Genomic DNA, 16579 nt, shown 5'->3' on the forward strand with positions numbered 1-16579 from the left:
GTTACCTTCCCACCAAGGTGGTTCCTATTAATCTACTTGCAGTTGCATGCTTTTGAACTGCTAGGTTGGCGGGAGCTGGGACAAGCAACGGGCACTCACTCCGTTGCGTGGATTCGATCTTACAACTGCTGGTCTTCTGACCCTGCAGCACAGGCTTCTGCGGCTTAGCCTGCAGCGCTACCACGTCCCTTCTTATTGACATGTAATAAAATTGTTCTGTATTTTTCCTTCATCGGATCATTGGTGAGAGAAGGGATATGCTTTGAATCTGATTCATATTTACTCTTTGAATCAGATTCATTAATGAGAACACATTGGCTGAAATCTGGTTGCTTAATACAGTAAATCGCACAAGAGGAGGCCCATTGAATCAATAGGGATTGGGTGAATTAAGTCATTTATAAGTTCCATTGATTCAAATGAGCTTACTCTGTGAATTATGATGCAGTCTTCAGTATAAAAATATAGAAGTGGGTTAACCATATTTGTGCAGCATTTTTGATTGTATGTAGTAATTTAAAAAATAAAAGAAAGAGAAAAACTAAACTCTATCAAATATAAATGTCAAACTGTTAATTTGATGCAAACGTTTGCTCATTTTTGTTATGCTTACCTTTCTCACAGTTCCTCCTGCAAATTCAGCATCAAGCCCTTTAAACAGTAAGTTCTGGTTTCTCCATTTAAGGTTTTAGTTGTAAATATATGTTTGAAAAAATTTGAGCACGAGATCTGCAAGTGACAACGCAGAATAATGAGTCATGGATAAATGCATCTGTCAGGTACAACTTTAAACATTTGGTCCTGTTTCTGCTCTGACATAACTTCATGACTTTCACTAAATACACTTTGTGTCAGGAACTAACCTTTGCTTCATGGTTAGGATTGATCCGAAACCTACTCAGCTTAATTATGAGTTATGAACAATTTGAATTATGGGATTCCATTGTTGCCCATAAGTACTGTACATAATTCAAATTTACATTTCACCATTAAAAATGATGAATTATGAGGAATTTCAAATATTGGCTAGTTGTCATATTGTGGGACTTGGCAAGAATTGTTGCTCAGATATCAGAAATACAGTAATTGTTTAAATTCCGTGGTAATATTCTGGAGAAGAAACCAAACAATTAACGGGCTCTTCTTAAAAGAAAGCGAGTATAGAAGTAAATGTTTGTAATCATAGTTGAATAAAATTCATTGTCATCTACGGGACATTTCAAGATTACCTGCATTACCTTATTGTGGATTTACATGAAGATCGTCATCTTTAATAGAGATGCCAGCTGGAAGGTGGAGGGATCCCCAAGACCAGGTTGTCTGGGTGCATCTCCAAGCCTTTATCTTAAAAAGAAACACAGGAACTGACTTATCCCACCTATTACCTCAAATTCCAACAATATGGTGTTTTAATTTCCTAACAGCCTCCTCATAATTCCCTGACAGCCTCTAGTCAGTTTCCTGCCATGTTGATCGATCAGACATGTTTTACCATTCAGAAAAAGGAAATGTTTATTTACATATTACCAACAGACGCATCCAAAGGCAAGTAGATAAATAGGTACCACCACAGTGGGAAAGTAACAACGTTCCATGTCTAGTTGCGCTGACCATGTGACCACGGAAATTGTCTTCGGATAAATGCTGGCTCTTTGACTTGGAAACAGGGATGAGCAATGTCCCCTAGAGTCAGACACAACTGGACATTTGTCAAGAGGAACCTTTACTTTTACTGTACCAACAGAGGCACTATAAACCCTTTCTAACCCACTGAAAATGAACCACAAGTCAACTCAGGAACTAAAATTGTGTTAACATTGAAATGTATTTGCTTTACATGCTGTAACATTTCTATGTATCATCATTCAGCACTCTCATGTTTGGGAGAGTACATGGTTGCACGCATCAGCAGAGCCTATGTCCGGTCGCTAGGTTATAAGGAATGGGATCTGTATCTGAATTCTTCAGATCCAGAATGTGCACCTCAGCTTTTAGAAGACTATGTTATCTTCAATATACCATTCAGTGGCTGTGGCACAGTAAGACAGGTGAGAATTTTGTAGTTGCAGCAACTGTTATATCCTTTATAACATAATAATCTAAATGGGAGAAGGGTTTGTCCAATTAATTGATGAGCCAACAAAGATGTAGGGCTACGGCTGAAATCCTGTTGAGTAGAATCTGCCTGTGTAACAGGAATGTCATTATCAAAAGTGACCAATTGCCGCTGATTAAAGGCTTCCTTTTGCAATTTTGGCATGTGTGGAACTTTATTATATTTTGTGCAATCCATGTGCACCTTGAAATGGCAAAAGGCCTTTAATCAGCAGTACTGCTGGTGTCATGATTCCCACTGCGAAATGGAGTTGTGCATTTCAGCCTGGGTTTCTCCTAATCCAGAAAAGATACTATGCCTTTGCAAATGAATGACCTCTGTTCTTTGGGTTTTCTGAAGAACATGTGAAATGTAGTCATGAGAAATGCTTGCATCAGCTTTAATTGGTTAGCATTAATAAATAATTTATTTTATCAGAATCAGCAAATTAATTTCAGATACCGAGGCAAGGCAACCCTTTCTTAGTTTTAAGTATGATGCAGATCTAAGCTTTTAATCATGTCAAAGTAGAAGTGGGGAAATTTTCTCCAGAAAGCATAAGGTGTTTGTTAAACATCTACCTGCTCAGGACCACATTGGTGGTCATCCAGGTACCACCGTTTGATTTCTGCCTTGGATCCAAATTGTTTTGTAAATTTAGATTGCTGCCCACTTGCCTCAGAAAACCAAAATGCCTATAACCTCTAGTTTTGCACTTTGGGGTCTATTGTGTGACCATTAAATCTGGTCACACAATAGACGCCAAAAAGGGGAATAAATGTATCAAATTTCAGACCTCTTCCATCAAGGATGTGCTCACTATGAAACTTTAAAGTGTGACTGAACAAAGGCTTCAGAGGCTATCCATATGGACATTTATCCCACTGTTCGGTGTGCTGATGGCTTGGGTTGGTCCATATATATAAAAGGTCAGTTTGACACGTCAGATGCCAATTTGGTCAGTGGTCATCCAGGTCCCACCAATTTGATTTCTGCCTTGGGTCCAAATTTATTTGTAAATTCAGATTGCAGCCCTCCTCTTCACTTGCATTGGAAAACAAAAATGCTTATAACTTTTGTGTTTTGCACATTAAATGTGGTCACACAATAGACCCCAAAGAGAGGGATAAATGTATCAAATTTCAGACCTCTTGCATCAATGATGTACTTACTGTGAAACTTTAAAGTGTGACTGAAAAATGCCTCTAGCCTCAGAGGCTGTCCACATGGGCATTTGTCCCCCTGTTCAGTGCACTGATGGATTGAGTTGGTCCACTTTTTCTCCTGGTGTCTACACATGGATGTCACTGACGTGGACCAATTTTGCCCAAACCTGTACTTTTTGAACCCTGTTGGGAGGTTCTACTGTTTTAGCACGGATTGGAGGGCTCCAGTTTAGTTCATTACCAGCAAGTGTGTTTGCTTGGACTGGAGTAAACTAGAACCTTGCATCTCCTTTTGGCATCAATTTCCAGTATTCTGAAGGATATCAAAAACTGAATCCTTCCCCTTCATGTCTGCAGAGGGTCAGGGGAAGTGAAATTATTTTTTAAATGACTGCTGGATGATCACTGTTGCAATTCATCATTTAATTTTTCTTTTCTGAATTATTTGCCTATCTCTGCATTGCCGATCCAGACTGCGGTTGTGGACAGTTTCTCAATCAGCAATACACAGAAAGAGAAGTATTTTTTATAAACAAATTAAACAAAGTGATTTTATTGCATCGAACAGACATGAATAATTTCACTTCCCCTGACCCTCTGCAAAACCTCAGGGAAAACAAGTAATTGACAGTGAATAGATCTACAAAGGGTCCTGTGCCATTCAGATGGGAGGAGCATGCCAAATGGCACATCGTCCCACTCTTCAGCCTCACCTTCTGTAGCCTGCACCAAAACAGCCAGTCCAGACAGGCCTTCGAATTGCATGTTGGAGCTATTACTCAACAAAATTCAGTTCCTCTTGTTCTCTCCTAATGCTTTATTCACATGCTTTGTTCCCTTCTTGTAGTCCTGTTCCCTTCCTCCATTTCAAATATTTGAATCACTGAGTAAGTCCAAAAAGCCTTCGTTTTCTCTGGAACCAAATCTGCCCTTTTTGTTTCTCTAAGGATCTCATACAAATTATGTGAATCCAATTAATTCCATTCAGGATGCTGCATTTGGCTGAAGCCAATGAACAGTCCTAATATAGATGTTTTAATATAATATATTTCAAAAAATAGAGTATAGAAGGTACACTCATCTCAGTTTTCCAATGCCAATTTAGAGAGAGATAATGTTATGAATGCAATAGCCCCTTTCAACATTTTGCACTGTAAAATGGAGATGTAAATCATTTTTCTGTATTTAAATGTCCTCTCTTCTGAGAATGAAATCATTTTTAAAAAATCAAACAATTCAATATTTGTTAGAGAAATTCATAACATTCTAGATTACATGATCGTCATGAAAGGTAGCTATAATATTAATCTCAATGTTCCACTTTATTTGAGTACATCAAAGTGATGTGGCATTCTTTTCAAATATTTCTCCCTTTCTCTAATATTAATTTCTTCTATACAGTATTTATATTTTTAAAAAGTTATATCCTAGCTTTCGTTTTATTTCTTTTTTATATTGCTCAACAGAAATACAGTAAAATAGACTCATAAAGTGACGTTTTAGTAGCTTTTTACACTGTGAAATATAGCAGTATATATTAAAATTATCTAATATAGCGCATGTTGTTATGCCAAGAGCAGAGTTACTTATATTGTTGATATAATTTGTGTTTCTTTGTTTACCGTTTAGCAAACAAATAATAACACAATAACATACTCAAACATCATCAGGACACTTGTCTCAGGTTATATCATTACAAGGAAGAGAAACTTTCAGTTACATGTCATGTGTGAAATGAATGAAAATACAGTCGTGGAGACAGCGTTTCTTGCCCAAGACGCAATTGACATTGTTGAGAGACAATATGGCCATTACAACGTGACTCTTGCATTCTATCAATCACCGTCTTTCATCTATCAAGTCTATGGGTCTCCATATTTTGTTTCACTTAATCAGAATTTATACGTCCAAGCTACTCTCCACAGTTCAGACTCAAATCTGGTACTATTCGTAGACACATGTGTATCATCTCCATATGCTGATAGCTTCACAGATTTGACCTATGACTTAATCACAGATGGGTAAGTATAGTTCAGATTAAGAACTTTTTATACAAGATAATTTACCTTCTGTTTGGTATACATAAGGGAACAATTACAAGACAAGGAGTGATGGATTTCCTTCCATGTTTGTTTGTTTGTTTGTTTGTTTGTTTGTTTGTTTGTTTATTTATCTATTTACAGTATTTTTTTCGCCATGCCATTACCAATGGTCTCTGAACGGCGTACAACAATATTAAAACTTTAAAAACATTAAACCATTAGGAATAGGCAATATTATAATAAGTTATATTAAAAACAACCATTAAAACATTAATATCAATAAATCCTGCTGCTCATATGGCCAGCTAAAGAATACTATTTAATTAAAATGCTGGCTAAACAGAAAGGTCTTTGCCTGGAACCGAAAATCCAAAAGTGTTGGAGCCAGGCGGATCTCTATAGGGAGGGTGTTCCAAAGTTGGGGGGCAACAGCTGAGAAGGCCCTATTTCGACATGCCATCCACCTCACCTCTTTCAGGGATGGTACCTTCAAAAGGGCCTCTGTAACCACCTCATTGGATTTCCCTACTATATCTCCCCCACTGTATTTTTAACAGCTCCTGCACCTCCATCATGTTTTCCCTCTCCCAACATATCTTTGTGACCCAATAGATCAAGCATGAGGTAGTTCCCTTCCTCATTTCCACTTAAACATGGAATCTGGCCTTCACTTTCATTTCTCCCTACACGACCCCCCCAAATTGACACACATGCACATCTTTGGTGGTGCTCCCATCAACAGCAGGCCCACCTCCTCAGCAACTCAGCTTATATGTCCTGCCATAGGACCAGAAATGTTTCAAGGGTAGGGATTGATGGTGGCAGAACAGCTGACTCACAACAGAAGGGTGTGGAAGTGTCTCAGGTAGAAGTTCTCTAGGGAAGGAGCAGGCAGCAGATCTCTTTTCTTAGACAGGATGGCACTTTTTGTCCTCCTGTTCTCCCATATGTGCTCTTTGTAAGGTGTACTGCTCACGCCACTGCCCAAGAGTCTCTTTATTGAGCTGTCTGCAGTTATCCCTCGTGTGATGATGGACTTTCTCAGGATCACCTTCTGGTGGATTTCACTCTTCATTCTAAGTCGGGAGTGACTTAGGATTTCAACGTCTGCCATGCCAACCATGTATCTGTTGCAACTAGCATCTGGCTCCAAGTATAAGGTGTGGCATACCCTTTATTTAGTATTCTCTTCTATTTGGTGATTTGAAGCTGAAAGGGATACATGTGACTCCATTTTCTGGGACAAATGCCCATTTTAGATACAAGACGAGTGATTGATTAAAATGGTATACTCCATGCACCTGATTGATTTGAATGGTTTATTGAATATACTTCGAGAACTTCTTACATTATATGATTGATCCATGGAACACAGAAATAACTGGGGTGGTTGACACTGTTTCTCCTAAACATCTATCCACCCTTGTCCAGCCAGGTTAGCTCTCTGGTTTAGCCATGAGCTGAGAGCCATGAAACAGGACGGGTAGAGGCTAGAGTGTTGCTGGGGGAGAAGTCAGGATGAATCAGATTGCAGATTGGCTGTAGCACATCTGAAAAGGAACAGAGCACTGGCCTATGTCTTTTTCAAACAAAATCAGAACCCAAGCTAAAATCACAGAAACTTCAGTGCATTGTCCACCAGGAGGAGCCTAATTTCTGAGTCAGAAGGAGCTTTCTTTGCTTTTCACTTCAGACTTCAGTGAAAAGGATGGGCATGAAACCTGGCAGCCTCTCCTGGCTGTCCTGAGATTCTGCTTCTCTGTGGGAAGGCATTCTACCCTGAGAAGGAGGCTGGCTAGTTGCTACCTCTCTAAGCCCTCAGAACTGTGGGGAATCAAATTTTGTATGCATGCTTTGAAAGCAAGAATGAATGGAAGAGTCCAAACTGTTTCTCTAGCAATCAGAGATCACCCTCTCCAATACTTTCCTCAGTCTACAAATCTAATTACAGAAACTATCAAGTGCAGAGTTCATTAAAAGCCAAAAAAAATTAAAATAAAATACATCCAAGAACTAGAGAGTGCCAGGAGGCAAGAAAAATATTTGGGTGGGTGGGGGAGTTGGATAAATGTCAGAACAGCTTCCTGCACAGGAGCTCTCTCTCTCTCTCTCTCTCTCTCTCTCTCTCTCTCTCTCTCTCTCTCTCTCTCTCTCTCTCTGTGTGTGTGTGTGTGTGTGTGTGAGAGAGAGAGAGAGAGAGAGAGCCAGACACATACACAGAGAGAGATCTCCAGCAGCCTTCCCTTTTCCTCAAATGCAAATTACTTCTATTCATTTCTTACTACTTTCACAAACTCTGAGGATGGCTTCAGGGGTTCTAATAGCCACCTCCCACCTATCAGAGTTTGTTCCCATTCTCTAAATAAACTTGGAAGAACTATGTTTGATATTACTTTTCAGATGTACACAGGACTCTACCTACAGAAGTCTGTATTCACCAAGGAATAATGAAGCTCGCTTCCAGTTCAGCTCTTTTAAGTTTCTTAATCAATACAATGAAGTTTATCTGCAGTGCAAGCTGGTAGTGTGCCAGGCAGATGACCTCTCCTCCCGATGCTACCAGGGATGTTTAACTAGAAGAAAGAGGGATGTGGATGAACCTCAGGAGAAGGTGGAGGTTGTTGTTGGACCAATCAAGCTCCAGGAAGAAGACAAGGAAAAAAGGAAACAGGGTAACTTGTCTTTATAGTGCCATATCTTGTTATTATTCCTCAAAGTAATGTTACGGTGTTATCCCAAAAAACGCAGAATTGGGGTTAGAAACAGAGGAGCAATCATGTACATTGTGTTCTGAATGATCACAAGCTGAGAAAGAAAGAAAAAATCTGTTAATGGTTTCTCTCTGTGGCAGAGTAAGTGCCATGTAGACATGTTGATTGTTAGTCCCATGATAAAACAGGCAGAAGTAATAAAAAGATCAACTAACTTTTATTAAAAATGTGACATACAAGATAGAAAAGCCTAAAGCCTAATTCTAACTAGATAAACAAGTGCCTTAGAGACCATGTTTGCTCCTTTGACAGTCAGGAAAAGAGACAAAGGGGGGGGAAAGACTGATAGGCAGACCCTAAGATTATCAGTCTAGGAATAGATGAAGACCAAGAAACAGATTCGTGAAGACTTTCATGGCTGGGATCTAATGGTTGTTGTGGGTTTTTTGGGCTCTTTGGCCATTTTCTGAAGGTTGTTCTTCTTAACGTTTCGCCAGTCTCTGTGGCCGGCATCTTCAGAGGACAGCACTCTGTGCTCTGGTGTTCTTGGACTGTAACTCCCAGAAATTTTGATCAGAACAGCTGGTGGTTAAAGCTTCTGGAAACTGCAGTCAAAAAACACCTGGGTTAGCCAAGATTGGTAAGCAATGCCATGAAGGATGAACATACAGATCTGAACTGATTTGAACTGCCCTGAAACTATTGATTTGAATGGCTTATTTCACAATACTAATAGACCTATATATAGATTTTCTAACAAACCTTTTTTTTCCTTCACTGTATTGATAGACCTATATTTAGATTTTCTGACATACCATTTCAACCTGTGTTTCTCATTTACAGACCTGGTTAAGACTGTACATCCAGAGAAAGATGATCCAGTCATCCCACTTACTGTTGCTGCTGTGCTGCTAGCTGGCATGGTATTTGTTCTGTCTGGCTTTCTTCTAAGCATTAAACTCAGAAGAAATAATTATCATCAAATCTACTGATACCAGTACAATGGCAATATAAACAGGCCATACAATTTCATAAAGCACTTTCTGCAGAATATTTTTTAAAATGCACCTGTAACATGTGTTTCTGAATGGGATTGGTTTCTTTTAGGATTGCACTGTAGAATCAGTTAAATCAATGGCTGGCATGTTCATTGAGTAAGTTACAGCAGAAGCCACAACTCAGTTAAAAGTCTAGAATAAAGATTTACTCTTTGATTATATCAGGGCTGGAGTTGTTCTTGGGCTGCAAATCCCATTATCCCTCACTGCAGGGTCTGATATCTAGGACCAGCAGCGGCAGCAGCCCATTCTGAAAGCCACCAGATTTCCTCCCCCTCCTCCACCCCTCCAACCTCTTATATCTAGTGACCCTTCTGTAGATGCTGTCACTGCCTTTGTAAGATTTGGTTCCTGTTTTGTCTTTGTTGAGTATGTCACTTGAATAAAGTCTTCTACCCAATGCATATTACTTGACTTTTGTAACAATTCTATGCCTAAATATTGTACAATGCTATGCTTGGCAGAGAGGCATACAAACTGGTTTTAATTATTCTTAATAAACACAGTGTTAGAAAGGTCAGTTGTTGGACTTCATCAAAATCTTTGCAAAGGAATATATCACGGAAGAGTTTAAAATACCTATCCAACTATATTTCAACCTCTTTTTATTTCCAGTGTATGGCATTTGGTACCCTTTTTTGAGTGTGATTCCTGCCAAAACATAAGATAGCAGGTAGATTTTAGCCTGATTAGTTGAAGAGCTTTTGCTTAAGGTGTTTTAATTCATTTCAAACCACTAGGATTACAAATAGCTTAAAAACACAGGGCTACCTTTTAGATACTGAATAAAAGATCTTGCTGTCCAAATTATCTTTGTTATTATGCTGTCACTGTTTTCTTTGAAAAGCAGAATAGTTGCTTTAACCCTGAGCAGGATTTCTATGACATTTCACACATGCAACCTATGCTTGAACCCACAAGCAAGTTTGAACACGTTTGTGAGTAATCTGGCCTTCCTCATTAGATCACTCATAAACATGTCCAAACCCACGTACTTCAAACATAGGTTGTAGAAAAAATATGCCATATCATAGAAATCCTCCCCCTACCTTTCCCACTCACTCCCTTTGTGTAGGAAGTTTCACTGCAAAATGGAGGTTGATCAACTGAAGGAAATTCAGCATATGAAGCACTCAGACATCACTAGTTTTGGATTAAGCAAGCACACATGCACGCATGCATGCACACATGCACACCTCTTGCTTGCTGAATGTGAAGAAACATCAAAGTTCACTATGAGTGCTACCAAAGTGATGTGGGAAATATTGAATTAAAGCAGCTCCTAACAGAATGGTGAACAATAATACCAAATAAATCTTCCAGGATTTTGTAATGGATGTAAAATGGGAGGCATTGTATTACGAAAAATGAAAAAGTGATAAGAAATTGTGTTATACTGTTGATGAGCTCTTAAGACACTTCCTTGTACATTGATTTGGATCAAATACTCCATAACATTTTACAAACACATGGGTTTTCTCTCTTAAGGATGAACCCTGTCATTAGGTGAAGTGAGGCAGTTGCCTTTCGTATGACAGCATATCTGCTTCACACCTTTGAAAAACTACAATCAAACTCAACATCATATATCACAAACATGACAAGGTTCTACTGAATATCAATTGCTAGGTGAGGATAAATATAAGATGGTTGTTGTCTATGTTAGGAGCAACAGATGTGGTGCTTTAGATGTTTTAAGCCTACAGCTGGTATAATTTCTTTCTTTTAAGGAAATTGTCTGACTACCAAGTAAGAAATAGAAATATACCTTCTTTTTAAAACAATCTGGTCACTTCAGAGATATCTGTTTTCCTCCTAAAAATTGCCCTAAACCTTTTAAACCTCTCAAAATGTAGGGGACACGAGGTTTTCCTCAGTTCTGAGTGGGAACTCATGAAGGCCTTATAGTAGCCACTAGTCAGCGTGACAGATTTATAAGGGAGCAGTGAAGGCAGTTGCCCTGGAACCTCTGCCAGAAAATACAAAAATATAATAATTTTTAAAATAGTTTAATTTATGAAAAATGTATATTGCAAAGCAATATTCTACCTGTAATCACCTGTAAACGTGTCCGAATTAACCCTTAAGCAGAATAAATATGTGTTTAGGGCTTCAAGGGAAGGGGAAGCCCCCACTGGGTTTGCAAAAGGAAGGAGATTAGATCTTTGCTCTCCTTGACTGAAGCAAAGATCTGGAGGAGATCTCTTGCTTCCTTCCACTTAACTGGAAGGAACTGGAGCTGTGCTCGAGATCTTTGCTTCAGCCATGGAGAGCTAAGATCTGATCTTTTGCAAAGTGGATGGGAGCCTCCTTCTTTCTTAGGTCAAAGGTCGCTGTTGTTTAGTCATTTAGTCATGTTTGACTCTTTGTGACCCCATGGACCAGAGCACGCCAGGCCCTCCTATCTTCTACTGCCTCCCGTAGGAACTGCACTGATTGATAACAAGGTTCCTGTTACCCCATTGGGTAGGAGGGCATAACTGGAAATAACACTAGGCCACTTGCAAGTATAATTAATGGAAATATTTATTTAAATCACAGCAGATAAACAGGAAATAAGATTCGTGGAATGAAGGAACAATATAAAAGAAATAAAAGGAAAATCAATGGATTGCTTACACAATACAATGCAATAGTGAAATAAAAAGTGTAAAGCAGAACAACCTGTATTAAAGTATCAGATGAAATTACAGTTATGCAGAATTGCCACAGTTAGTCCTTTATGAAACCCTGTATTTGTCCCTAACATTCCACTAGTCCTCTAGTTGATGCTCACTATGTTCCAGATATTTGTCCTAAAGACTGAGAAAGAAAAGACATATAGCTACCTATCCCAAGGAACAGGTTTCTGAAGATTCAGAGAAATATGCAGGAAAATTGATCCAGAAGAATCCAGATGGGAAAATCTAAAGAAAAAAAAATGTAAAATAGAATAGTGAAATCAGTCTGTGTGTGAGAGAGTGTGCAAAAGGAAAAGAGGGAGGTATAGTGTCTCCCAGAAGGATTAGTCTGCCCCATTGTAAAAACTGAAGTTTCTCTCAGAATCAAGGCAAGTTAAGGCCTAAAGGCCTTGGAGCACTCAAATTCTGCAAAAGTAAAAATTTCAGAAGGGAAAGTGAGCTAAGAAGAATCTACATGTGAGTGTGAAAGAATGTAAGTCTGAGTTCCAAGCAACAATTGTTTTTTCCTCCAGTGACACCCCTAATTCTCTTGCCTTCGGACTGACTTCTTTACCTTCACCCCTAATCTTCCTAGTGCCCTTGTAAAGCAGATCATTATTATATGCCCCATGTTTCAGATTTTGTGGAGGTGTGAGGTAAGAAGATGAACACACAATAAGTTTCCAGGGATCATGATGAGAATTAAGAAGTGAAACAAAATGAAATACTGGGATGTCTCAACCCGGTCACACATTTAGCCTCTCAACACTAGATCTTTGGACACTGGTTGTGCAAGACTGAGCAAATAAGAATAGCACTTCCCCGCCTATTTACTGTGGAGTTCCAAAGAAAATGTAACCTACTTCAGCAAAACTGCTTGCAGGTTGTTTTTGAGTAAGCACGTTATACCTTAGGCAGTCTGCCTGGGATGGGCAGTAGGAGATTTTTTTCCCATGTGGTTCAAGTGCTGTTCAGGTTAGTGGTGGGAGAAAAGGCTTAATCTGTTTCCTCTTTCCTCTTTTCTCTCTATGGATGATGAAAATCTGCCATGCAGCACTAGACAGCATTAGATCTGATTTGTTTGTTGGGTCAAAACCCTGGAAATGTTTTTGTTAGTGTGATATATTTAAATAAAGAAAAAAAATTAAATAATTCAATCTTTCTCCTTTATGGATACATAAAAAGACCCTGGCTAATGTTCTGTTTGGAGGGTAATGGAAATGACAAATGCTTTCCCCTGTTCTGGCAAATTACCTTCAATCAACTGATCACTCAAAACCAGATCTTGCAACCACTGTGAGACTATTTTCATGATTACTCATCTGTGATTTTGTAATGCAACAGGGTATTGGCTTCAAAGTGGTAAATGTCACAAAGTGAAAATCTCTGTTTGGTCCATACTAGGCATCTACATTGTCTTCAGGCTAATGTGCAGAAAAGGACTGAATCAGAGATATTTGTTCAATTCCTGAGTGACTACAGGGCAGAAGAAAGAGATGCTGTTCAGCACCCAAAAGGGATTCTTCATGTTCCAGTTGCTATTTGAAGGATTAAAATGGCGGCCTTCAAAATTAAATTGAGGGAATGGAAAAGCAATAGTACCACACTCAGTTCCTGGCACCAAAGGAAAAGCCTTTTAGGGATCTTTTTTGCTGTCATGCTGAAGCACACCTTTGGATTGCAACAGAAGGTGTCTATCTCTGGACTAGATCAGATGGAAAGCTCTTTAATCTCTCTAGATTGAGAGCAAAGACCAAGTCCAACTGAAATGCATGCGGGACTTCCTCTTCGCCGATGATGCAGCCATTGTTGCCCACTCTGCTGAAGACCTCCAACAACCTCATGAATCATTTTAGCAAGGCCTGCCAAGACTTTGGACTAACAATCAGCCTAAAGAAAACATAAGTCATGGGCCACGGCATGGACTCACCTCTCTCTATTACCATCTCCATACAAGAATTGGAGGTTGTTCATGACTTTGTGTACCTTGGCTCAACAATCTCTGACACTCTCTCCCTAGATGTCAGGCTGGACAAATGCATTGGCAAAGCAGCTACCATGTTCTTTAGATTCACAAAGTATGGCTCAGTAAGAAGCTGAGGGCATACACCAAGATCCAGGTCTATAGAGCCTGTGTCCTAAGCAAACTCCTGTACTGCAGTGAGTCCTGGACCCTTTGTGCATGGCAGGAGAGGATGCTGAACATGTTCCATGTGAGTTGTCTCTGATGCATTTTTGATATCACCTGGCAGGACAAAGTTCCAAATAGAATAGTCCTAGATGGAGCTGGAATTTTTAGCATTTATACATTACTGAAACAGCAACGTCTATGTTGGCTTGGACATGTTGTAAGAATGGCTGATGGTCGGATTCCAAAAGATCTCCTGTATGGAGAATTAGTGCAGGGACATTGCCCCAGAGGGAGACCACAGCTGCGATACAAGGATATCTGCAAGGGTGATCTGAAGGCCATAGGAATGGACCTCAACAGATGGGAAACCCTGACATCTGAGCATTTATCCTCGAGGCAGGCAGTGCATCACAGCCTCTACTGATTCGAAGAGACCCTTGTCCAGCAGGCCAAGGCAAAGAGGCAGTCATGAAAGCAGCAAAATCAGGGAGCTGGACAGGGGACAGATTGTATTTGTCTTCATTGTGGAAGGGATTGTCACTCTCAAATTGGCCTTCTCAGCCACACTAGATGTTGTTCCAAGTCCTTCATACAGAGCACGTTACCATAGTCTCTCAAGACTGAAGGATGCCTAATCTAAATAATTCAATTACGGATCAACAAATATATGATGAATCAGCTACATTCATCGAAAAAAAGATCCATTTTTACATTCATTCCAATCTCTAATCATGACTTCAAACATTCTTAGAAGTGCTTTTCATCAAGAGGATACAAGATCTTTCATGGTCATATATGGGCACAACAATAAATGTTACCTTTATTATATTGTTCAGGAGTAGGAGATTTTGGCTCTTCATGTGTATTGGAGCTATAATATCTGCAATTGTCTACCACCAGCATGCTGGGTGGGGATTCTTGGAGCTGGCATAAAAATATTTGACTCAATTGATTTGATGTTCATAAACCCAGTTAAACTCCACACAGTAATGCTTATCAATGACAAGACAACCAATCACATGCTTGCATACTTTGCTCAACAGAAGGCTTCCCATATAAAATATGATAGAATTATACTTATTTAGAAATATAATTCAGCAACAATAAAAAATATGAGTTATACAGGAGATGAAACTCTGTAACAATAAAAATAATATCTGGAAGTTGAGTCATGGCAACTGGACTTCTTTCTTATTATGTTGAAACATTTCGCTACTCATTCAAGAAGCTTCTTCAGTCTGAGGAGAGTTGGTAGGAGACCTCTGATATAATCCTCCATGTTGGTTACACTTCCCCCTGGTCTGAATAGGCTCGTTAGATGAACAAAGGACTGGAAGTGAGTGAAAATCCCACTTCTATAGTTCTTCCCCACCCATTGTCATGGGTCATTAACAGTAGTTAATAGTGGTCTTTCTGAGCTTTCCTGAGCTTTCTAGGGAAGGATGAAAGGGCAGTGTGATAAATGGAAGACATTGTTTCTAAGGCCTCCACCCCTGTTGAGTAAGGTATCTTCTATATGTATATGTATGGCCTCCCTGACCCTTCTCTCAAACCACCTATCTTCTCCATCCGAAATGAGTATATCTTGGGCATCAAATGAGTATCCTTTGTCCTTTAAATGAAGGAACACTGCTGATTGTGGTCCTGAGCCATTGCCTCTCCTGTGTTGGTCCATTCTCCTGTTTAGTGGCTATTTGGTTTCTCCAGTGTAGAGCTCTGAACACTCCTCTTTGCATTGGACCACATATACTATATTGCTCCTGCTGTGTTTAGGTGTTTGGTCTTTTGGGTGAATGAGTCTCTGCCTTAGTGTATTTGTGGGTTTCAGGTATGTGGTGTTTATCAAAAATGCTTTTGAGCTGTTCAGACATACCTGCCATGTAAGGAATGATCAGATTCTTCCATGAGCTCTGGGTCTCAGACTGATTGTCCTGCTGGGTCGGGACATTGTCTTGTTAAAGGGCCATTTTGGACATTCACAGGCCTTAAGGGCTATATTCAGATGTCCGTCTTCCTTCTTCTTGGCTTCTGTGGAGGTGGGGATGTTTCTTGCTCTATGGTTTAATGTCCTGATGACCCCTAGTTTGTGCTGCAATGGGCGATGAGAGGAAAACTGCACGTATTGATAAGTGTGTGTAGGTTTTCTGTAGATTTCTATTCCTAAGCTGCCATTTGCTCTTATGATGACTGCACAGTCCAGAAAAGCCAACTGGTTGTCTTTGGTGTCTTCTCTGGTGAACCTGATATTTGGGTCCACTGCATTTATGAAATAATAAGAAGTCCAGTTGCCATGACTCAACTTCCAGATAATCTCACCTGGATGAATGAGAATCTTCACAAAAACAGAAATAATTTCTTTTTCTAAATTAACATATGCTGGAGTTCCCAGAGAGTGGGTCCTTTTCAGATGCACAAGCAATACAATTTGATTGGGGTTGTCATCAAGATGTCATTCTAGCTTGAATGATTTATACTTCTTTTTTGTTTGCTTCTCACAAATTCTGTACTTCCTCTCCCAATAGGATTGAACAACACAGAAACATCTACTCCAGTCCCATCTCTACATCTAATAAAAGCACGTCAGAAAATAAAGATTAAAAAAGATAGCAAGAAGATACTTAGGAAAAGTGATGATTTTATAGTCAGCTGCAATACAGTCAGATAGTAGACAATGTTGAAAAAAGCACCATGAAGTCAAATTAAGTTACACAAAGAA

General features: G+C 39.4%; 1 protein-coding gene across 3 annotated transcripts in view; it reads left to right on the top strand.

Annotated features, from left to right (window-relative positions):
* The window catches only part of LOC110087221 (scavenger receptor cysteine-rich domain-containing protein DMBT1), a 43035-nt gene extending 33559 nt beyond the window's left edge, over positions 1-9476 (top strand). For 2 of the 3 annotated variants that reach the window (XM_072995438.2, XM_078391192.1), the window contains 5 exons: positions 625-660; positions 1870-2048; positions 4891-5282; positions 7704-7975; positions 8858-9476. In XM_072995438.2, coding sequence (XP_072851539.2) covers positions 625-660; positions 1870-2048; positions 4891-5282; positions 7704-7975; positions 8858-9006 — 1028 coding nt within the window. In that variant the 3' untranslated portion in view covers positions 9007-9476. The remainder of the gene's footprint in view (positions 1-624; positions 661-1869; positions 2049-4890; positions 5283-7703; positions 7976-8857) is intronic. The other variant, XM_078391191.1, reaches the window with a different exon arrangement.
* The last annotated feature ends 7103 nt before the right edge of the window (positions 9477-16579 follow it).

Source organism: Pogona vitticeps, chromosome 3 (assembly GCF_051106095.1).
Source record: "Pogona vitticeps strain Pit_001003342236 chromosome 3, PviZW2.1, whole genome shotgun sequence".
NCBI lineage: Eukaryota > Metazoa > Chordata > Lepidosauria > Squamata > Agamidae > Pogona > Pogona vitticeps.